The sequence below is a fragment of the Octodon degus genome, unplaced genomic scaffold (assembly GCF_000260255.1).
Source record: "Octodon degus isolate 3935 unplaced genomic scaffold, OctDeg1.0 scaffold00006, whole genome shotgun sequence".
Classification (NCBI taxonomy): domain Eukaryota; kingdom Metazoa; phylum Chordata; class Mammalia; order Rodentia; family Octodontidae; genus Octodon; species Octodon degus.
The window spans coordinates 11,270,630-11,295,473 of NW_004524582.1; the positions used below are offsets into that span (position 1 = coordinate 11,270,630).

At 37.0% G+C, this 24,844-nt stretch overlaps 1 protein-coding gene across 4 annotated transcripts in view; it reads right to left on the reverse strand.

Moving 5' to 3' along the window:
* Positions 1 to 726: 726 nt before the first annotated feature.
* Rbpj (recombination signal binding protein for immunoglobulin kappa J region) overlaps positions 727 to 24,844 on the reverse strand; it is a 105,960-nt gene continuing 81,842 nt past the window's right edge. For all 4 annotated transcript variants that reach the window (XM_004624522.2, XM_023699193.1, XM_023699189.1 and 1 more), the window contains 9 exons: positions 24,239 to 24,334; positions 17,385 to 17,550; positions 11,223 to 11,397; positions 9,697 to 9,834; positions 9,440 to 9,552; positions 6,824 to 6,964; positions 5,543 to 5,698; positions 5,082 to 5,185; positions 727 to 4,931 (listed from right to left, as the gene is read on the reverse strand). In XM_004624522.2, the coding sequence (XP_004624579.1) occupies positions 4,616 to 4,931; positions 5,082 to 5,185; positions 5,543 to 5,698; positions 6,824 to 6,964; positions 9,440 to 9,552; positions 9,697 to 9,834; positions 11,223 to 11,397; positions 17,385 to 17,550; positions 24,239 to 24,334 (1,405 nt within the window). In that variant the 3' untranslated portion in view covers positions 727 to 4,615. The remainder of the gene's footprint in view (positions 4,932 to 5,081; positions 5,186 to 5,542; positions 5,699 to 6,823; positions 6,965 to 9,439; positions 9,553 to 9,696; positions 9,835 to 11,222; positions 11,398 to 17,384; positions 17,551 to 24,238; positions 24,335 to 24,844) is intronic.

A 24,844-nucleotide genomic window follows, 5' to 3' on the forward strand; every position in this document is an offset into this window, starting at 1 on the left:
CTGAGTCAGAATCAAATGCTTTATATACAACACTTCCCCTGCTTTCCTCAGCTCTTTTCTAGAACTAAACATTTTTAGGGGTCTCATTTGAGTGTATTATTTCTTTGGTGGGGAGAAGCTTCCTTCTGGCATCACTCATTTATTAGATTTAGAAAGTGATTGTGTACTATTAGATTAAGGAGCACAGGCTCATTTGAAATTACAAATATCAACCTCAAGCTTCAGAGGCCTCACAATTCAAATTTCAACTACACTCTTCCTCAACAGTATTTTTATAGGAAGATGCTTTTTAACAAAATCTTAATTTTACTTACTTTCACTCTATGGGAGGGCAGGTAAGAACTAAACTTTCTATGCTTTAAAAATTACATACTTTCTTCCTTACTTTTCTACCTTGATATTAAACAAAAAAGCCTGCCCCAAATACTTGGGAGCTCTTGACACACAGCCAAAAAGGCAAAAACCACCATGCATTCTTTGGAAGGGTGGCCCAAATGACAGCTCTGTGTTGGAAAAGCAAGTGATGACCACATCATACTTCCCAATTTTGTTAAAATCAGCTTTAAAACCCTGCCTGGGAAATGCCTTTTGAGTAACAAAGCCTACTTCACCATAAAAATTGCCTGTGCTTAAAATACTAGTTAAAACATTGAAAAGGAAGTTAACTTAGTACAATTATCACTTGGATGTGATGTAGCGGGCAAGGTAAATACACAAACTGTGGTACAGAATTTAATTTTATCTTTATGAAGTTCTCTGAAATCAAAGACATGCATCAGGCACATTCAACAGAACACTTTTACAATGGTTTTACATTTCTTTTTATTTATTCCTTGAAACTGCCCGTATTGCAGGTTTTCATGGGTGAAATATGGAACTGAGCAGATTCTTTTTTTCTTTTTTCTACAAAATTATGGTATAAACTTGCTCGATTTTCTATCTTATTGCTAATAAACCTTACAGGCGCACAGTTTGTAAAATAAACCCCTTAAGGACTGAATGTGTAGAGCATGCTGCAAGGTACAAGAAATAACTAAACATGAGAATATAAAACTACATCTGGACCAACACAGTACTGAATGCTGGCAAACATTTATCACGACACAGGAAAAAATTAATGAAAGGCGATACAGTTCAGTCCTGAAAGGGTTAAATAGAGACCCTAATATATTATTGTTTCTAACCATCCATCCCACAGTACAGTGCTTGAAAACAAGGTCAAAAGTCTGGCACAGAAAATTAAACACATTTGTTCAGTACTCATCAGAAACACAGCTGCTTTTGAAATCAAAGTAAGTTAACTTGGTTAATAACTGAACAGGAGTTTGTTTGAAAAGGGAACCCCTCCCCTCAGATTTTCTGGTTAACTCGACTAGTTAGGCTAGTTCTCTGGGATGGCACTGGAATTTTCTATGAGCTCACAGATGGTAGCAGTTCCATTAAAAACAAAGGCAAACAAACGTACGTTATGATGACAAGTGGGTCTGTGCAGTAAGAGATGACTAATATTTCACTAGTTAAATCCGGATGGGATGCCTTTAGTTGCCGGTTTACAAAAGTCAGCAGCAAGCTGAATACTGTACTAGTGCTCAACTTTGATCTCATTCAAACTACAAAGGGCATTCTACTTTAGCATCTGCAGCTTGCCTTCCCAATCCACGTGACAAATGCAGTGAGACTAGTAAAAACATGGTGGGGTCACATGCTCAGCTTTTCTATTTTGAGAAACTGCATAGAATTGTAAGAGAATAAGAAATTCTTCTGAAACGGAATTTTTTAAAAAATCAAGGATACTGTAAATAATAATTCTCTACTGCAGAGAATCACTGTAAGGGTGAATGACTGACCCCTCTCATACTGCCACCATGGGGGAGGGACATACCCTACTGTAAGGGGAGGACAAGGCGCTCAGAAGTTATACACTGAAGCATAAAATGACTCACAAATCCGTGAAGTTTTTTCAAAGCAGTTGACAAAACTACTACTGACGAACAGTGAGCTATAACAGGAATCATTTCACTCTTTCAGTCTGTGGTATGAGAATGGCATAAAATAGATGGAGAAAATGCCTATATTGGTACATTCCTGGATTTCCAAAAACAAAAACAAAAAACAGGAAAAAGGTTTACAGTCTAATATTTCAATCTTATTAGAAAAAAAAGAACCAAAATAAGATATAAATGTTTATAAGAACCAAAGTTCATTTTAATAAAGCCATGAACCTGAAAATTTATTTTGACCCAAAAACTGAGTAAGGAATAGTCTGTACTTCAAAAAGCATCTCATTTGTTAAAAGTTAATTTAATATGACTTAACTAAATACCAAGTCAAGAAATGTAGGAAACTTGTGGCCCATTTAAAAAAAAAAATCAAGCAGCACTGAGAACATCTTCACACTAAACCAAAAGCACTGTGTAATAACTACTTCTGTGACTCAACAGAGAGAATAAATACTACTCAAATAAGCAAGTCTGCCAGTAGCAGCCAGTGAGCGGTTCCAACAAAGAAAGATAAGGCCACAAAGCATTCTGCCCTGATCACTGAAACAGGTGTACGGTGTGAGGCAGGATTTGATTCCCCAGAGTCCCTGGAGCAGATCTGAAGAGAAAAGGCTATTTATAGTACAATGCATCCTGGGGTGATTAAAAAGGCTCGCAGCAGGAGAAAACTGCGGTAACTTTGATTTAACCACCTCACGTTTTACAAATGACTTTCCCCTTGAAAGCTGAGGAAAAGGCAATTTAAAGGTGAGAGGAAAAGTATTTACAGTGGCATAGTTTAAATGAAGGAGTGATGAAGACAGCAAAGCTGGAAAAAAAAAATGTCCCGAAAAATGATCTTCAAAGTCTGTTAAAGGAAACTTAAAACAGCCCAGGACATTAATAGAACACCGGGAACACTGGAGAAGCTACAGTTTTGCAGCCATAAGGTACTTGTGGCTCCTGTTATTATGGGACAGTAAAAGCTTACCACGATCTAGAGGTAGTTTTTACTCTAAGAAGGATGATTGTATCACTAGACTGTGTCCTGCACGGTTACACACGGTTACTGCACTAATGTTGCTCAATGAGTTTGCTGCAATTTCTAAGAAACTGAACAAAAGTGTAATGATCAAAGTGTGGGAACGGAAGCAAAAGTGGCAAGATCAACACGCAAGGCCAGTACAACCCCGAGTGCAGCCACTTCGTAAATGAAAGGGCAAGGCTCACTTCCCAAGGAGGGGCGTTTGTGGACACACTGCGTGCTTGGGAAGAGAAAACAAAAAAGGCGGAAGAAAACTGGAAATATAAGTTACACTTGCATCTTTATAAACTTCCAGCCATCTGTTCCTACGGTACTGTCTTCCAGCTATTCTAGTTGACCATCTACTAAAAGTATCTTATGTTTTAAGATTACAGAGATGGTCTACCCAAGGCAAAAAAAAATAAAGACAAAGAAGTAACAATAATATGACATATTTTGCTGAGATCTTCCTTATTCTACCAGAAGGACATCATCTACCATTTGGTAGCAAATACTTCTCATGATTTTTTAAAATCATTTTTCAACAATGCAAAAAAACACCTTGTTGAATAAAATTGCTGGGAGAATTCCAAGTTAAAAAAAAAAGTTTAACTTACACATAATACAAGTTATGTACACCATTATGAGGAAGGGAAAACTGAATAAATCCTGGAACACACAGATGGATTACATATGGGAAGGGGAGAGGACACTTCAATATCAACATATTCTGTGCCATTAACTCATTAATGATGACTACATGGCCACCACGAATTGCATGTGAATGCCAGAGCTTCCTGGATTACCACTATAAATACATTTTTTTAAAAAAAGGAAAACACAAATAACTGCCGACAGTGACTAAAGAAGGAGACTAAGTTAACATACAATTGCATGTATTGCAGGCAAGGCAGAGGCATTGTCTTTAAAGCTTTTGCACAGACTTCATATAATCTTAAAAAACATATGCAGGCCTTTACAAGATTTGACTTGCTGAAATCAGAATAATTTTAACTCATGAAAAGTCATAAGACTTCAGCTTTAAAAAAAGTTCCAGCCTTAGACCAAAAGAACCTGGTTGGGTATGGTAATTTATTCAACAAGCATGGTCAAGCTTGGAACCTGAATTACTTCAGAGCAAAAGCTCAAAGAGGGCGGGGAGAAGAACCTATTTGGTAATAAGATGTACTATATACTGTGATATAAAAAAGGTATGGTGAAAATGTACCTTTTACTAATAAAGCTTATACAAGTTCCTTGGTCCATAAAAACTATGTTAGATTTGTGTCTTCTAGTTTGCTTAACTTTATACCAGCCACATATCTATTTCTTGCCCATTTAAACAAAACCAAACAAAAACCAACCAAACAACAACAAAACAGCTGAAAAACTCAATCTCCAACAGTTTGTACACTTTGACACTTTTGTTTGTTTTGCTGTGGCTTCTGCATCTCCAATCAGCACTTGCATGTAACGGGGCTTCCGAATAGAATCACTTGGTATGAAAAGTTTTCCCAAGAAACCACAAAAGATCATTCATTTTTTTCTTTCCTTTTTTGACAACTTTTTGCTGCACTAAGGTCAGTTTTAAGTTTTAGCAAAAAGACGGTGGTTAGGATACCACAGTTGCTGTAGATGATGTGACGCTGCTTGAATTTGTGCTGGCGTTTGTGTAACTTCCCTCACTGTTTGTGTTTGATTCATTGGAGGGCACTTGGCTTGAATTGGCTCGAAGGATTGCTCCAGCTGCACTGCAGTGTGGCCTTGGCCCTGGTTCTGGTGTGTAGGTAAAGGTAAGGCTGGTGGAATAAATGATTCCATCATTTCGGACCAAAGTTACTGGAACCTGGACTGGCTGCCGGACCCATCTCCAACCTTCTCGGAATGCAGAAATGTCTGGGACAACACAGAGCATGCTCTCTCCACACCTGAGGGGAAACATAACGCACTTTAAAATGTGAAATACACTCCAGAAATGAGACATTGTTTAATGCACTACAGTGTAGATCAGGAGACAATCTCATATACCCATAAAGCCTTCACAAGCCTTGGATGACGTAAAAAGTTTTATACAATACCTGTACATAGTTTCAGCTTCTACATCCCCAAACCATACTCGTAAATTTGGAGTGAAATTCTGTCCTGTAAGTTCAAGCATTGCTACATCCCCGCCGCCATTCAACTGCAATTAACAGAAAATCACACTGAGACACTTTTTGTGGAAGTACAAAAATTAGGTTCTCCTTCAGCTTTTATTGTGACAGTTGGTAAAAGTTTGCATTTATAAACATTTCTTTCAAACAGCATGATTACAAAGCTAGCTAAAAATATTTCAGACAACATACAAGTTGAATTAATTTTCTCACATGTAAGAAAAACTGCTTATTCTCATTTCTGTCAACGCATAATGTTTAACAAAATCCCCAGATCACTACGTTTGAAGAAAAACATCAAAATTATTGTAAAATGAAATTATGCAGTCTTGGCTAAGTATATTTTCAAAAGCAAAAAGCCACCTTGTGACTATTTGTGGTCTCACCTGAAGACTTTCTACGACAGGCACAGGGGTGACTGGGGCCAGGACAGGGCCCATTCCTTCATAAAATGTGTATTCTGCCTTATCTGTGCTAATGATTGTCCACGAAGCTCCGTCATTTATCATCTCTTTATTTGGTTCTTTTGGGCATGGAGTGGCCTTATGAAGAAAAAATGTTTAGGAATTGAGTTTTATACATATTCCAGCAGAAGAGAACTTACCAAATAGCATCACAGAGTTGACAAGAAAACTTCTGTAAAAAACTTGCAATCCTCCTAAAGTATGCTACTTTGCCACTCCCTACATACATGTGAGAAGAATATCAAAATCTCACAGATGGCAATTTTTTGTTATACAATATTTCAGTGGTAGTCTAAATAATAATATCATACCATTACTGATAAAATTTCATTAATATAAGATCAGTATCTGAAATTTAGAATGGATGTCTAAAATTCTTCAGGGCTTCCTAAGAAAGACCCCAGGAGCCCTGAATATTTAGAGAATAGCTACATGCTAATCCACTTTGAGCAGAAGGGAATGACCACCTGAACCTGCAAGCTCCTGCTCCTGTTGTAATAAATCTGCACTGGGGACCCAGCTCACCTGTATCCATGTGAGACCATCTCTCACAGAGGAGTCTTCTATGAAAATGGAACTATTCTATCAAATCGTATGACCATGTCATGAATTTGAAAGCCTTCCAAATAAACATAGTTAAAGGTTAGCTTCTGTGGGCCAGGAATACAGCTCAGTGGTGTGAGCACTGGCAAACAAAGGTCCCGAGTTCAATTCCTGGTACAAAAAAAAGCGCTTCTGATATCATATTATTATCTCAATGAACCCAACTTGGGGAGTATATAAACTCTCAGTAAAATGTTTTTCAATACAGCATATGCATATACACTCAGAAGATTCAACGAACATCTACTTTTAAGATATTCTGGGGGAGCCTCTGTTCTTCACGTTAGAAATTTTGGCAGTGAATGTTCACTGTTTTTCTAAGAACATTCTCATAGTTCTGAGTTCTTCCCTGAGGTAGGATCACCAACATGTCCAAGGACTGCATGTTAAGGAGCCTTGGACTTGACATTAATGCCAGAATACAACCTCATATATTTGAATACAATTAACTGTCAATGACAATTCCATGATTTTATAAGCCAGTCTGCAGTGTTCACCCACTCACTCATGATGCTAGAGAATGACCCCAAGACCTTGTGTCACAAAACTACACACCTAGCCCTAGTTTGTGTAGTTTTTACCAGCAATTATAAAACCTACCTGAAACTGGATTATTCTTTCTTGAGAAAGGCACAAGTACATTCTTTCTGTATCCTTAAGGTAAAATGCACATTTATGTAGTTGTGACACTGGATCATCTGCATCCAATAATGCTGTCTGTTTATCAACTTTCCTAATTATCTGTATATCAAGAATTCAAAAATTAAAACAAAATGGTCATGCATGTAAGTTTTCATTTTGTATACTGTCAAACAATACAGAAAGTATATGCTGTACAATATACCAGTTATTTGTTTTATACCTAACTAGGGACAATATTTACAAAATAAAAACTTAGTTTGTAAGTATGTCAGAATGATACAGTTGTCACCCTCTTCCATTTCTATAAACCAGCACTTTCAAACATTAGTGCACATATTAATCACCTGAAGTTCTTATTAAAAATACACATGCAGACAGGACAGGTTTGGTAAGCCTAAGGTTCTACTTTTATAACACAGCCTCAGGTAATGTTAATGCTGCTGTCCTAAGGACTATATTTTGAACAGCAAATTCTGATAATACATAAATATTCCAATATCAGAGAAAAAAATATCTCTTGAAGGTTGAGGTTGCACTAGTTACAGCACATATCTTACACACATTATTTAACTACCTATTTAAAAATAAAAATAAACTAGTTTTGCAGATCAAGAAATGGGCTCTAGGGGGCCGGGGAGATGGTTCAGTACAATAATCACTTGCCTGGCAAGCGCAAGGGCCTGCGTTCAATCCCCGGTTCTACCAAAAAAAAAAAAGAAAAAAGGAAGAAAAGAAATGGTCTGTGGGCCAGGTATATAGCTCAGCAGCACAAGTGCTTGCGTGGCAAGTGCAAGGTCCTGAGCTTGATCCTCAGTACCAAAAAGAAAATAAATAAATAAATAAATAAATAAATAGGCTCGGAGAGACAAAGTAAAGTGCTCATAATCCCCAGCAAAAGCCAAAATTCAAGTCCAGCACTGGCTGCCTGCCCAGCCTGACCTCTTTCCACTACACTCCAGAATCTCATATGCCAAAAAATCCACAGAACACATGAATATCTGAAAGACAGTATTAGCAAACCTAAAATGACAGCATCTTCAATGACAGTATATGAAGTAATTACTAAACATTTGATAATGAGAAGGACCAGATTTGACATAGCAAAACCACTTTGATTCCCACCAAGGACTTCCATACATGTGGAAAACTACGAAGCTGTTATGGCACACGCATCTGAGCCTGTGCTTCTGTAGAACAAGAAAATAAACAAATGTCCTCAGAATGTGGCGGCACACAGTGAGCTGGAAGAGAAGTGTGTGAATGTTGATTTATGTGTACTTTTAACTTTTTACAGCTATCCTTCCCTGAAACTTTGCGTTTTTCATAGTATGTTCCAGCTTCATAATTTTACAGGTTATTTCTACTATACTTGAAATATTTTAGATTAAATTAAAATGGGATGTAATTCTTGTGCAAACATGACATAGAAAAATAAAACCAAAAAAACCTTTTTTTCATATTTAGTTAAGCCAGCTGTAAACCAGCCCTGCCTCTGCTGAAATAGGTCCTGAAAGTGATGCAACACAGTATTTCACCAAAGAGAGAAATACAAAGCTTACTAAGTAAGCAACAGTGCGACTACATGTTCTTCCACTTACCCTTCACCTGACCCTGACTCAGACATCCAACTCAGTTACACTGTTTCAGAAAAGGGGAGACAGCTGGAAGAATGTTTGTTTGCATTTTACTAAGAAAAACATTTTTACAGGCTCAAAATCTAGTGAACCAAAAGTCCTAAATCCAGGCCAGGAGTGTTAGTACACATCTGTAATCCCAGCACTCAGAAGGCTGAGGCAGTAAGGATCATTTTGAGTTCAAGCCCAGCGTGGGCTACAAAGTGAGCTCAAGGCCAGCCTGAACTGCATTCATTTTGAGATTGTCTCAAAAAGAAAAAAAAGTTCTAATCCCTACGCCCTTCTCCAAAAATTAAAAAAAAAAAAACCAAAATACAATTCAGTTGACTGACTGGTTTTTTGAGACTTACTATGAAGTCTAGGCTAGCTTTGAACTCACTATATAACCCAGGATGGCCTCTAATTTGTGGCAATTCTCCTGCTTCAGCCTTCTGATATCTGTGACTACAGGAGTAAGCCACAACACCTAGATTAGTTTTAATAAATATACATTTTTGTGCATGAACTGGTTAAAAAAAACTATGCTTATATTTCAAAAGGAACATTAATTTTTATGTTTTTGAAAACTTGGTCCTATTATGGTGTACAATAAGTAGCACAAAAAAAAAAAAATGTATCTTCAGTAGAAAGGAAACCAAAGCCATACTGTAATTTATAGTGCCCCCTGTTGAACACGTTCACAACCAAAGGGAAGTTGTCAGCGAAGTGTGTTAAACTGCATAAGGCATCACCATGAATGCATTTGCAAAATCCAGCTGTCTTAAGGCACTACTGAAATTAATTATTAGTTAACTACAATTATTAGTTGTAGGAGAGATTGTGGGTATTATGTTTTTAAATTAAAAAGCATTAAACGGAGGTACATGTATGGCTAAATGTTAACTATTTTTGTTTTAAGAGCTGTTACCTCACATATCACTTAAACAGAGGCAGCACTTACCAGTCTCGGGAGTGCCATGCCAGTAACTGAACACACAAGTTTGACTGTTTGTCCATAATGGATGTAACCATCTCGGACTGTGAATTCTTCTCCTTCTGATTCATCATCATCCACTATATTGGATAGAAAAAGATACCAAACTATCATCTTTTAAAAATTTATTACCTGCCTAAGAAAATGATAAGACTTAACATATCTATGTATCACATCATGAAAAATAATTTTGAGAATTTAACAATGCACATTTTTATACTCACAGAGATGAATGTAAAATGCTCCCCACTGCTGTGAACTGGCATGGAAATTACCTCCTTCTACATGCAAGTATCTGGTACTAACTGTCTGGGATCGAAGTCGATTAAACAAAGCCACCTTTGTTCCTGAGGCAATGCACACTGTAAAGAAAAAAACAGCGTTCTGCTTAGCAAGTTATGACTGTTCCTTATAATCTAACAACAGATTATAGTGATAGTTTAACCTGAGAAGGTTAAAACAAAAAATTAAAGTAACTCATAATGTGTCAAGCTAATGATATGTAATATGAACCTGAATTCATTGACAAAAAAGTATCTCCCAGAAGTATCACTAAATGGAAAAGCAAACTAGAAAACACTGTCCTCTGTGGTCCCACTACAGAGATTTGCAGAACACGTGTAGAAAGGGGTCCAGAAGGGTGTTTCAGTTCACAGCAACTTCCTCTGCCTGTTGTGATTTTAAAAGAGTACTGCTATCTTCTAAATATAATGGTGCCTTGGTTCACAAACTTATGGCTCTGTTTGCAAGTGGAATCAAATTTCCCCAGAAACTCAACATTATACCACCCATTGAATTTGATATGGTTCTTGTCTACTTTGGTTTGTGACCAGACCGAGGAAAGAATTATGTATGTGAACTGAGGTACCACTGTGCCTCCATGTGTTGTACTACAAGAACTTACAAAATAAACAAGGAAATATTTACTTTAGAAGTGAAAACTACTTCTATATAAATTAGAAAAAACATCCTGAAAGTGAAATTTGTTCTCTATTACTGATACTAATACTCAATATAAAGCTAAAAAGGTGAAATAAAGCTCTGTACTATAATTTAAGTTGAAAACAGCTTGAATACAAGATATCACAAGCCTCCTGGTCTGTGAGACACTCTAGCCATGACTTTTCTTGTCCTTTACCACCAAAGTAACAGACTTCAATCTGATCAAGATTCCAGATGAACCCCTGACAAAGATTCTCTCACAAAAAAACAAGTTGCTCCAAGTATTTTCTTCCACTAGGCCTCCTCTCCAGGCCCTGCTGCTAGTTTGCACAGCCAGCACTGCTGTGACATAGCCTAAGGCGTGCCCAATGCCTGACACATGACCACCCTGTCCTGCTTTGTAGCAAGACTTACTAATGTAGGTTAGTAAGAATCCCCCTACCCCAACTGAGTCCTCTTAGTAATTTTTTAATCAGTTGATACCCTGATTCGGCTCTATAGTTAAACATCTCTCTCTACTGTACTTGAAAACTGAACGTGGTTCTACATTTGAGTCTCTTTATCACTACTGTAAGAATACTGAATGAAATCTTTCTACCCTTTAGTGTCTAGCTACAATTTTGATAGTACTATCAATATGTTTATAGTAAATGTATTAAACTATTAAAGAAGACAATAAGAAAGGCCAACAAAATATTAGTGATGAATGAATTTTATATTGAAAAAGCAATTTTTCAACCTCGAAAAGTCTGTCTTACTAATTCATGGTGTGAGTTTAGAACAAATAAAAAAACTCAAGCATACATACAGTCAGCATTTTTCAGTGACTGCTTCTTTTTGGAGGGTTTGGAGATGACTTTAATCCGCTTGCTAAGGAACACACCAATGTCATCACTGTTGCCATAGAACATTTTTACAGACAACATGAAATGTTTTCTCTTGTCAGAATCAGAGATGTACAATGTCTTGGCTGTGCAATAGTTCTGTGAAAAAGAAATTTTTAATAGCATCAAAATATTGTCAATTATGTACCTAAATCCCAGAATGGCCTTAACTAGGTTTGATTGATTTTAATAAAATAATTCCAATCGATAGCTCATAAAACCACATGTAAAAATTACTGAAGTTCATCTCTGCAGAGAAAATTAAAAATCTCCCTCATCCTGTCTACATGAAACCAGGATAGTGGGAAGGACAAGCCTGTGCCACAGCAAGGCTCCCCCTACCACAGCACTCGGTGAGGAAGAGGCTGCAGATCCAGGGCCCAGCAGGTGCAGGCAGAGCTGAGGCCGCCCTTCAGAGCTGCAGATGTGCTGGGCCCTCAGGGAGCAGATGCCACTGTGGGGAGAAGCTACCACTGTCTTTGTTCCATTACTCAACTGAAAACCTTCTAAAAAATTCCAGTCCAGCTAGTACGTGAAGTGGAAAGAAACACATGGTCCTTAATGCTCAGAAGAGTCTGCCAAAGGCAACCTGAAAAAGAGACCTGGAGGACAAGCAGCGTGCCACAGCCACACTCTGATGTGATCTGAGAACTTGTTCTTCTTGTAGCCAACTTGGTCACATGGCTATGGATGGCAGCTGTCTTATGAAGACTCATTTGGACGAAGTACAGTAGAACAATGCAAGGCATAAGTTGTTTCTTTCAGGTGTCAGGAGCTCATAGGAAAGCATGCTGACTTTGAAAGCTTAAGTTTCAGTTGTAAACGAGATGACTAAAATATCAATCACAGTTTAAACAAGCAAACAAAAGACTATCTGAACCATTTTACTATCTTAAAAGACCACTTTAAAAGTGTTGTTTTGCTGGGAATGTTGGTACACTCAGGAGGCTGAGAGGCAGGAGGATTGCCTTGAGTTTGAGGCCAACCTGGGCTACCTAGTGAGCTGAAGGTCAGCCTGAAATATATAGTGAGACACTGTCTAAATCAATCAATCAATCAGTCCATCAATCAATCAATCATGAATCAAACCAAACCAAACTAAACCAAACCACTCACTCCCCTCCCTAGCACTATTGGAGGCTGAAGAAAAAGGATGGTGTGGTCAGGTCCCAGTCAAGGAAACCTAACAAAATTCTGTTTCAAAATAAAATAAATCTGGGGAATGTAGCTCAGTGCCACAAGAACCTGCGTGGCAAGCACAAGGTCCCGAGTTCAATTTCTAGTACCAAAATAAAAATAAAATGCTTACTTTGGCATCACATATACTTTTATTTATTTATTTTGGTACAGGGTCTCACTACGTAGCCCAGACTCATAGTGATCCTCCTGTCTCAGCCTCCCCAGCGCTGGGATTATAGGCACACAGAATCAGGCCTGGTTTCGGTGGCCGGCATGGTATGCAGTACCAGGGATTGAACCTGGGTCCTTGTGCTTGCCAGGCAGGTAGGTGCTTAGTCCATCAAACTATCTCTCCAGCCCTGGTATCACGTGTACTTAAATAAAAAATAAGAAAGGGCTGGGGATGTAGCTCAATACAAAGGCACTACACATTCAATCTCCAGTACCACCCTCCCCAACACAAAGCCATCTAAAATATAGATATATATATATATAGCTCTACTAATTCTGCATCTGTTTCCCAGAATTATCAAGGTTGTAGCACTACTTTTCAAAACAGAGTTTTTGTAGTCAAAAAATAATTGAACACTCTTTCTCCAAAGATATAAATAAAACCATCAGAAAGCAATAGAATTAAATAAAAAGTTTCAGTAGTATTCCTCCTCAAAATAGCACACACAATGTTTATCCTTACACAGTAAAATGCTAGACTAACCATTTACTGTATATGACACTAAGGAAAGCAGTCTGATTATAAACCAGTATAAAAAGAAAAACAGACAAGTGTACAAAGAGACAGTGTAGAAAGAGACAAGAGCATACTAATTGAAAAATGGTGATCTTTTACCATTTTAATGGTGTAACTCATAGTATATTACCAAAATAAATGAATGTAGATGTAGCATAGAAAATGCTCAAGGTATTGCTCCAGTTTATAAGAATGAAAGTCCTAGTAATTGAAAACATAGTGATTAGGTTACAGTACTTGCTAAATACAAGGCCACTTCATAATGCTATTTCAATTATATATCCCAAACCTGTGAGCTCTGTGAATTAGGAAAGAACCTAAATTTTGATCTCCTTTTCCAGAGATGATAAATGATGTTCAAATACAGTGCTGAGTATCTAAAATATTTTTTTTTAACTCAAAGATTGGGCTATACAAATATCTTTTAACAATCCGTTATATTTTCCTTTTAAAAAGCAAATGCCCATTCATTTAGGAAGTAGCTCATGAGTTTTTATCTTTAAAATTTTACTAACGGACAGTGTTGGTAAGACCAAAAAAATACAGCAACAGTTTTTCATTTCTTAATACCACAGATAAGTAAAAAAACTTTAAGTACCATCTTCAATATTCTACACTCAAGTTGTTACACAATCAAAAATTTGGTTTAAGTTTTGAGAGGCCTGGCTCTGCAAAAGACAAACTAAGATAAAGCTAATAAATATTTTAAAAAATAAAACAAAATCAGAGTTTTGCAGTCATATGGCTCCTTCCACTCAAAACTTCTTGTGAGCTACTATGTCCCTGGGTTGACCACACTTCTTATTTTATTTTATTCATTTATTTATTTAATTTTTTTTTGGGTATGTTTAAGGAAGGGTCTACAGGGTGTTTAGGGTCTCATTACTAGATTGGACTGGTAGTGATCCTCCTGTTTACAGCCTCCCAACTGTTGGGATTACAGGCGCGTGTCACCAGGCCCAGTCTCACACTTCTTAAAATGACAGCACTGAACGCCAGATTAAGCCTTAACAATCTGCTTTGCCAGATAAGATGAAGTCTAGGAAAAAGAGAATCAACATTATATAGTCAAGGAAGCAAAAATAACACTACTTATCTAAACAAAAGGAACTGCATACAAATAGAAAAGCTTAAAAAAGATGAAGATCACTTAACTCTGAATGTTAACATTAATGGATATAATATCAAAGAGAAAATATTAAAATATAGCATCAACAAAACAGATCAGTAGACAGGGACAAAAACCAGAGAAGCTAATTATGTTAAGACTTTGTTTTGTTTAGAAAAAAAATACACATACACATAGGTCCTTGAAAAAAACAAAAAAACACATGCCTAACTATAGGTAATCCACAAAAATGAGACCCAGGATAACTTTCCTGGAACTATTAAAAATACATACATACATACATATGTATAATGGCTGCTGACCACAAACTGTGTAGATTCAAGAAGAAAAAAGAAAACAGTCATTGATTCAGAAAATATTAGGTTCTAAGAGAGTAACCAAATAAAAACTAAATTACAATTGCCCTGCCATATTAAAATGTTCAATGGGCTAATGGAATTCTAGAACACAGAATGATATTAGATAATCTCTGTAGGAATGAACTTTTTTAAACTTTAGAATAGTTCTTTGTCTAAGTGTGATGGTATATACCAATAATCTTAGCACTTGAGTCTGAGGCAAGGGGATGTACCACAAGTCTGAGGCCAGCCTGGGTTACATAGAGAGTTCAAGGCCAACTTCAACTACAGTACATAGCAAGACCCTGTCTCAAAAACAAAATCAAAAATAAAAAATCCAAAACCCTAAAAACAACACTTCTTTGAAGCTCTTCAGAAAATCAAAAACAATGCCCTGAAATGAAGAACATCATATCTAAATATTGCAAAAGTAACACTGCAGTAAATTCAAAATATAGAAGCAAAACAATGTGGTAAGAGTATACAATTGTCAAAAGCAAAACAGAAATGTGAAAATTAGGGAAGTAATCCTTGTTACATAGGTTACTTAGCTACAACCACATAAAACTGAGGGAAAAAATACCAAATTGAACACATTACTAAATGAAATCTTAGCGCCAATCTTAAGTCAAATGTCACACCAGAATGTTTGTAATATTTTAAATTAGCTGAACACCAAATAATTCAAAATAAATATTCCTTATTCTTTAATAATGTCCAAACGTACCACTCAATCAACATACTGAAAGAAAATAGTACAGTATGTTCATGCATGAAAGGAGGTTAAGATAACAAACAAGCACAAATTGCCTCTTTTGCTACCTACCTAGGATAAACTACGTCCTTACACCTTCATGCTCCCAACACATGATTATGTTTCGTTGTTCTTGCTGCCTGAAATGCTTTCTACTCTCAGCCAGTTTTATTTTACACAAACTATTTCAACAACTTTTATTATAAAAATTAAATATTAACAGGTCTGGCTTATAGGCATTATATTACCCTACTAGGACGTATTTCTTGTTTGTTTGTATTTTTAGGGAAGGGTCTACAAGGCATTTAGGGTCTCACTACTAGAGGACTCATAGTGATCCACCATTTTATAGCCTCCCAAGAGCTGGGATTACAGGTGCAAGCCACCAGACCCAGTTGCTGTCTCAGTGGCCTGCCCAGGGAGCAGGGCCAGCACAGCAGGCCAGAGGGATCGAGGACCTGCGCCTGCACCTGCTTGCAGGTGCTTTAATAGCTAGCCCTCTAGTAGGTATTTTAAATAACAAATGCTCAAGTTCTTTTCTTTCTTTTGCCAATTTCTAGCCTTAAGGAAAGTATATTAAGGTAGAAGATTCAGAAATATAGAATCTTCATGCTGAGGCAACCCCAAAGGGGACAGAACTTAAACACAGTGCAACTTACTGTACCATCATCAATGCTGCCAATGGTTGGTTTATTTGATTTACCTCCCTGGAAGGTAAAATTACTGAAAGCCAGAACTGGTTCAAGTAAGCAATGAACTAGAACACTTAAATACACTAACAGCTAGAAAGCATTACCTATCTGCTCTACTCCCTCACAATACCAAACATGTAGGTGTGCAGCAATCATGTTGCTCAGGGACATGCCATAGAGCAGGAAAGCAGATGAGACATGGCTAAGATCTATTAGATCAGCCCATCACTTACATATACAGTATTGTTTACTTTAGCTCACAGATATGTCCAACCTATATATGGCTTTGCTGTTTTATTTCTTACTTTGATGGTAAACAATCTTTATTTCAAGCTTAACAGATCTGAAAGGAGGCTGACATTAAGGCTTAGTATTCACTATAAAATGACTATAAGTGGAAGGGAGTCACAAATTCCCTAGCTCAGCAGCCTCCACATTAGCTCCAATGACTATCCCTAGTCCTCAGTAAAACACAACTATGATATGCCACAAATACTTATTAAATAAGGATACTAATAACATTTTATTAGCTAACAGAAGACTCTCATACAGTCACTGAAATCAGAACCATTTTCTACATAAATTCTAAATGAGAATTTTCAATATTGAAAATTGACGCTGATTTCTAAATTCACAAAATACAATTAGTGAAACAGTTGATAAATTTCTTTCCCTCACAAAATAATTAAAGAAAATCTCCCTTATAAGTTTGAGCCTGGCTAACTACAGCTATTCTTGAGCTCACTTCAGCAGCACATATACTAATTGTAGCTCTTCTTGTCTACATTATAGTTCTGCTTATGTTAAGTAAATTATGATCTTTATAATTCATATACTTCTAAGGATTTGCCAATTAGCACTGTTTCTAAGATGAAGATAAAGATAACACAGTAAAACACAACTCACTGAGGTATTTTCACTGATATTTCAGCACTACTTTACTGTCAGACAGGAGATAAGTGATTAGTACTAAATGATTAGCTGCCAAGAGAAACCTGATTTACAGCTTGCTAAAATCACTAGCAAGCTGCAGAGGCTGCTGCATGTCACCTTTAGATGTCAACAGCATCAGCTTCATGAATCCTGACTAGACCACAGCTGTTTCAGAGTAGCATTTTTGGCTCTGGTTTATACAGTCAAGAAAATGTTACTAATACCTTTTAAAAAAAATCACCAAAGTGAATATGGAAACTGTATTCTGGTACCACAACACCTCCTCTATAAGGAATCGTGAGTGTTAATTTACCTTTCCTTCCAAGTTCAGCTGCTGCATTTCTTGGTCACTATTTCCTATTCCAATAAATGCACATGGTTGAGACTCTTGCTCAGAAGAACCATCGCGTTCCATTTGTTCTTTTTTTTTCTTCCATCCACTGCCCATAAGATATACACAAGGCGGAGGGCAAAAAAACCTGAAGAATAATGTGGAAAAAGACCCACCCCCAAAACACAAAGTAATTAGATTCAAGACAGTTTCTTTTCTTTCCCATATGAAAATAAAATCATGCAGAAATGCAATGAATTGGCTAATAAAAAGCTGTGAAGCCTTCTATAACGAAAATAATCATACGCACAGGACAGAAATCAACTTCCACACCTCTTTAGGTAGAATACTGTAGGCATGCCTTCAGTTAGAGCATCTATATTTGGAACAGAGAACTATCTCCTTAAATTCTCACATAACTGAAAGGTCTGCACTACTTCACAAGTGCAATACACAAAACATGGCACACCACCACAGACTGTGATTACTAATTAAGATCTACTCAAAATAAGTTACTAATTAATGTTCTTATTCCTACAGGTTTAACTTTACTTGGTAATTAACCTGGAAAAAATCATTAGCAGAATCCTTCAAAATGGCTCACTGGAGTATGAGCTCTACAAGGGCATGCTATATTTTGTGTACCTTTCCTCAACACATGGTGCACCGCACTTGATCTTAGCCAAAGGCCAAGAAGTGACCAACACATGGCACACTATAAATAACAGAATTATTTTGCCAAAAGAACAATCAGTACATTCTCTCAACTCAGACTACTAATGGGTCTGTTTAACTGCCAAAAAACACCTTCACAAATCCTTCCCACCTAGAATGACTTTCTTATAATCTTCTGTCTAGTAATTAAAAATAAGATTTTAAAGCCTACCTCAAGCTCCATATTTTTCATAGTTCAGACCATAAATCCACTCCCTATGTAGGGTGTAATTCTCTTTTGCTCAATTATGCCTAATGTTTATGTCCTGTCTCTCCATGGGGCCCAACATCAAATTCCTACAGTAATCAGATAAATGTTATAAATGAATGACCCGGGTGTACAAAAAAGCAGCAGAAATACCCTTTAACTACCCAAAGATACAGGTTTCTTCCACTCTTTGTTGAAACAAACAGCACTCATGATAATTCCTACTTTTCATACAATTGTGAGAAAGGAAAAATGCTTCTTCTGTTAATCCTACCATAAGAAAACCAAGAGCTTAAGCGCAATGATAATGAGCTCCTGGTGCATGGCTCTAAGTATAAGGAAATACAGGTAGTGGTTTGATGTGCAAATACACTCCCACTCACAGTGGTGAACCATGAATACATGGCCTAATAGTGGTCACGACAATAACAAAATGTCAAATGAGTAAAACAATGTGTATACTTTATTAGCTGACAAGAACTGAGAGGAAATAAACAATAAAGCAGGCACAGACTTCTTGAAATGTGAACTGCCTGAGAATAGCTAGGGACAGCATGCTAAAGAGGTGAGTTTAAGCCACAATCTAAACTACATGGATACTCAGAGTCAGACTGTTTTGACAAAGGATAGAGCAAGTGCGAAGGCTCTGAGGTAGGAGCTATTCCCCAAAGTAGAGAAATGCCCTACAGTGGAGGTAGAGAAGAGACAGAAGGAAATAAACAGGAGATGGAATTGGAAATAACAGGCAAATACACCAGTGGGCGCCACAGATCAAAAAGAGCAAGGAGGGAAGCCTTTGTGGTTTTCTCCTATTTACCTAACCAGACAGGGAAGAAGAGCAGCTTTCATGCCTGCATGCTCCCTGCAGGGCCATGGATACAAAGGTCACAGCCAAGGTGGTGGGCGCAGGCCCAGTTCACTCAGGCTTGGCGGGATGCCCAGCTAGCTGGGTTACTTTTGGAGCAGGTTCAGATTATCTACATCATGGATCTTTCTAGGTTCTAATGCTGACAGCCACTCAAAGCCTACCCTGGCCCAGGTTCACACACCTAGACTGGCACATTCTCAGGAGGCTAGGAAGGCACCAATGCTGGAAACCTGTGTACTGTTAGTATTTTCTTGAACAATGATGTTAAGACTTCTTAGTAAATTGGCATACTAGCTGTAAATTCAAAAAGTTGTACTCAGCACTGTACAGTATACCAAATATAGTAGTCAAATGTGTGAGCTATCTCAAAATATAATTTTATTTCCTATCTGAAAACATAAAGAGAGCTGAAACAACAAAAGAATTAGTGCTGTTTCTCAAGTGCTGTGCCAAAATTCATGAAACAGTATAAAATTAAGACAAAGAGTTTAAAAAATTCTTTATTCAAAACATTGATCAAGGTTCAGTCTTGAAAAGGCTTTTCAGTTATGTGATAATTTAACAAAAAGACTTTTCAACAGCCTATAAGCTACCTTGTTTAATATCCCACAATTACTCAAAGAAAGCTGTGATACATGAAAACAGTAAATTCAACAGAATTTATAGATTGAGATCATTTCTCTAAGGTGTTGGTGAAATCCTGTCTTACATACCCCAATATTACTGTTCCCTACAAAGCAGTGAATTAATCAAATTTTCATTTCCATAGATTTCCATAGTACTGGTCATTATAAAAAAAGATAAGCATATATACAAAAAGGGAATCAGCCAAAGAAAATAAAAAGGAAAAGGATTAAAAATAAAAAGTCACATAATTAAGGAAGAAAAATTAAAATGTATCTCTAGGGCCAACAAGAGAGTTCAATGGACTAAGTACCTGCTTAAGTAAGTGCAGGGACCTGGGTTGGATCCCCCACACCATATGCTGTGCCAGCCCCACCCCTGGCGTACTTGAGCCAGCCACAGAGACCAGGTGTGGTGGTGCACGCCTGTAATCCCAGCGCTGGGGAGGCTGCAAACAGGAGGATCACTACAAGTCCAAGCTGTGTAGTAAGACCCTATATCAAATACATAAGATGTATCTCTACAAAGGTATGTGAAATTCATGTTTCAAAATGTAGTTGGTCAATACTTACTATACAAACATTTGATTAGTAAGGGGCTTTTTACAGTTCAATTGCTGCTATAAAAAGAATCATTCCTAAAAAATTGTTTCCCTTAGTTTTCCGTGTCTCCCCACAGCTTCAAGCATTCTGCCACTTGAGGGCGATATGCACACATTTAATATTTTACTCATTTCACAACTCAAATCAGTATTTTCAGAGTAGGATTCAACAACTTTTTTCTCAAATACTGACAAGAGATCTGGAAAACAGATTCAAAGAAGAAACCACTATATAAAATATTTAGATAAAGAAATCCAAACTCATGTTACTTACATTATTGGAGTATCTTTGCCAAATCATTACTGATGATTATTCAGTTCAAAAGGACCATATTTAGGTACTTTTTCACCAGTTATTCCAATTAATACAACTCTTAACATGACTTCAGAATCACAGTCTATATCTAAATAGCTTCACTAATGTCCTCAACAGCATAATTATTGCTTAATTATTTACCTTGAGTCAAAGAGGAATGTTAATGTCAATGGCACATTTATACTTCCTCTACACAAAACAATCTTTTAAAAAGTTCATTTTTTAAGCTGGGAAGAACTTCTTTAATGAAAAATTGAAACCACTAAAATAAATGGGAAAACAAATGTGCCATGCAAGTAGGTTGTTATTAGGCACAAAAGTGGATATCAAAAATAATTAGAATTTTCAAATGAGTATTTTTAACATAATGCACTGGAGTTATTTTAGATGCCACAGGGCCCTGGCCAAAAGAACTGTGGTCATGTCCCTGAGTAGCCTCGAGCCTTAAACCTCTCTTCACAGAGACCTACACCTGATGGGTCAGAGCCTTCTTAGTCACTGTGCATTCCTCAGCAAGTCACTGACAGCCCTGGTTGGCCGCCTCAGCATAGACTGCCGGTCACCAGAGGCTTGGCCTAGAATCTGCAGCCCTTTACTATAGACACTTAATTCATTGGGGTTTCCCCTTTTGTCACAAACCAACGCATGCTTACTCTGAAATTTTTAACAATCTAAATGAATATAAATACTGGAAAGGAGTTATTTTGGCCTTCTGTCATTTTTTCTTCATATTTTAGAGGCTAAACATACAAATTCTCAAATATCAGGATGGGGTTGTAGACTGGCTAGGCCACACCACATAACAGAAAGAAGCTGAAAATAAAGGGTTACTGCAATAAGAAGCTATAGTGGCTAACGTGATCAGCCACATCACGTATTCGTTTGTATTTAGCAGTGATTAACAAACAGGAACCTCAACTGTGCTTTAGCATTTTCCCAAACAGATCCTTTTTTTAAACTTCACTGAACTTCAGTAACCCACCTTACTATTAAATGGCAGAGTGAACTCTAAAAGTTCCTTTTGTATAGCACCTGGCACTAGCAGGTGATCAGAATTAAATTAATAAATAAATCCAAGTGTAGAAAAATGAATCTTTAAAACTCCAGAAAAAGAACAGAAAGCCTAGTCACATCTGGAGCCACATGATAAGCATACCTTTCTTTATAATTCAATGCGATCCAAGAAAATCTCACACAGCCGAAGGTGAATGAGATGATCCTAAGTCAAGTTTACAAAGTCTGTTTTGAAAGTGTCTTTATTCCTCAAGCCTTACAAAGGTAATCAATGACAGGCACTAACATCTAAAGTTATATGGACAGAGAATCCACGTGATATACCTCAAGAATTTAATCAAACAAGTCAGCAAACTGATATGGATTTGTAAACTTTAAAAATAGAAAATACAATAAGAAATTTGGAATTAGTCTCAGGAATACCAATCCTTGCCTCAATGATTTCAATGAGAGCACATTTAAAGTCTCTAGATTATTTTGAGGGCTAAAGATTTTAAATATTGGTAAAACATTTCCCTGGCTTATAAGTAGAGCTGATATAGAAAATTATTAATTTTAGATTCAATATGAAGGCAACAGCTGCTCTGCTAGATCTGTCTTTAAGGATAAAGGTATTCACTTTTGTTTTGCTTAGAAAGTAAATAGCCTGCTATGTATATATGCTAATTTCATTATTTAAAAAAATACTTATTTTTCAATATCAACTTTGTGAAAAAAGGAGAGCTTCCTTAATTTGGTTTTCTATGTCCCAAATCTCTTCCTATATTTAACTTTTAACCAGTGAATTAAACTTTGTTAATAAAGTAAAGCAATAAAAATTTTTATAAACTTGAATTACAATAGATTAAAAAATGTTTGGAAAGAACAATGACTTTTAAATATTTTTGCAATGACTTTTGTATCTGTTCATCCTTTTTGAGGACAAAATTATCTATTAAACAGTATCACCTTTTCAGCTCAGAGATGACTTCAAGAAAAACTTCTGAATTTTCTTCTAGCATGTAAATTAATTCAATTATATGCTTAGTGTCTCCATTCTTATACATATGCTGAAAGTTTTCTTCCCTATAAGATTCCAACCCCCAAACCTGCTTCTACTTTAGGCTGGTGTCTTTTTAACCAATTCCAAAAAATGCTGTGAACTTTCTATACATACTGGCTACGAAATCCTTAATTAACCAGAACTTGCCTACCCAGTTGGGCATGGTGGGCACACACCTGTAGCATGGTGGGCACACATTCTAGCACTCTGGCAGGCTGAGGCAAGAGGATCACACATGGGAGCCCAGCCTGGGCAGCTCAGTGAGATGGTACCTCAAAATAAAAAATGAAAAGGGCTGGGAATATAGTTTAGTGTAAAGGTCTTGAGTTCAATCCTCAGTACTGAGGGGAAAAAAAAAGACCTTCAGAAACACTCAAGAAAATTCCAGGAACCAAGTGAAAAAATGGGGTATATCTCAGTTGTAGATATGTGATTACTAAGACAGGAGCCCTGGGTCACTCATCAGTATCCTCCTAACAAAAAAACCAGTAACAAAACAAAGCAACCAACTGCACCATAAATACTTATTATTTTAGGAGCAGGGATATAGCTCAGTAGTAGAGCACTTACCCCGCATGCACAAGGCCCTGTTCTAGGTTTGATGCTCAGTGCCACTGCAAAAACAGAACAATCCAGCAAAAGCCCCCTACCCCACACATCTGAAATTTGTAAGATACCATGAGAAATAATGTAAGGATCACAGCTGTAAATTAATTTTGGCCAATAACGTTTGTAGATAAAGGGCTCCTTCCTGTGGTGCCCAGGTAGGCCCAGAACTCTTCAGGCCTCAAGGGATCCACAGGAAGAATCCCCTTCCTATTCAGGGGCCTGCTGAAAAGGAAACCAGCAGAGGGGTTGCAGTTTCCTAACAAGCAGAACAGACTCAGAGTTTAGAGGCAGCTGGGGGGAGAGGACAAGGAGCTCTTCCCCTTACAGTAGCTTCAGACCTCAATTCTTTCTTTTTAAAAAAATCTTTTAAGGGCGGCCAGATAGCTCAGCAGACTAAAGTCCCTGCTTAGGCAGAGCGCGGAGCCCAGGGTTCGATTCCGGAGTGCCATGTTGGTCCCACACCCCAGGGAACTCTGAGACTGCGACTGAGATTGGGCGTGGTGGCAATCGCCTGAAATCCCAGCCCTGAACTTGGGAGGCTGAAACAGGAGGATCACTACGAGTCCTATTTATGTAGTGAGACCCTGTAGACCCTGTCCTAAATACGTTAAAAAACAAACAAACAAACAAAAAAACCATCTTTTATTTATTTGGTACAGGATCTCGCTACATAGCTAGGACTCCTAGTGATCCTCCTGTCTCAGCCTCCCTAGCTCTGGGATTACAGGTGTGTGCCACCACACCTAGTTTCAGTGGTGGGCATGAATATTAATGCATTATTTGCAAATTCATGTGATAACTATAATTAACTCTCCACTATAACAAAACCAGTGCTCTTACCTTTTTTCATTTCCATATGACTTCTGTGCAACTTTTGCATGAAGAATAAGTACTGTTTGATCACCTCGTTCTTTTAAATAATTTCGCATAGCTTCCCTAAAATCAAATATAAATATTACATTATAGGGGTGAAATTTATGAAACCTTTTTATACTCTGTTACATAAGGAATGGTTACAGATATTTTTAAACACACAAACTGGGAAGATAAAAACAATAAAGGAAAATAAACGTGAATTAGGTTTAAAGCACAGTATAAAATGGATCATAAATATTCATCTTCAACTCTGTTTTGCTCTTTAAAATAAAAATTTTATTCTTTAGAACCTATCATGTCACTCAAGCCACAATTACACTTTTAAAATAACTTTAACACTTACATTACTAAAGTGGCTTTAGTATTTTTTGTAACTTAATCTTGTTACTTCCCCTCCACCAGCTATTTGAATCAGTATTTTTCACTGACTACAAAAGCCAGAGTAGAACAGAAATCATTCCAATTTGTTAATAAATGACCCTAAAATGACACATCTACATATAACTAAGAAAGGTCTATCATTTATATATAAACATAGCTATCTGAAAGACTTTTTTTTTTTTTTTTTTT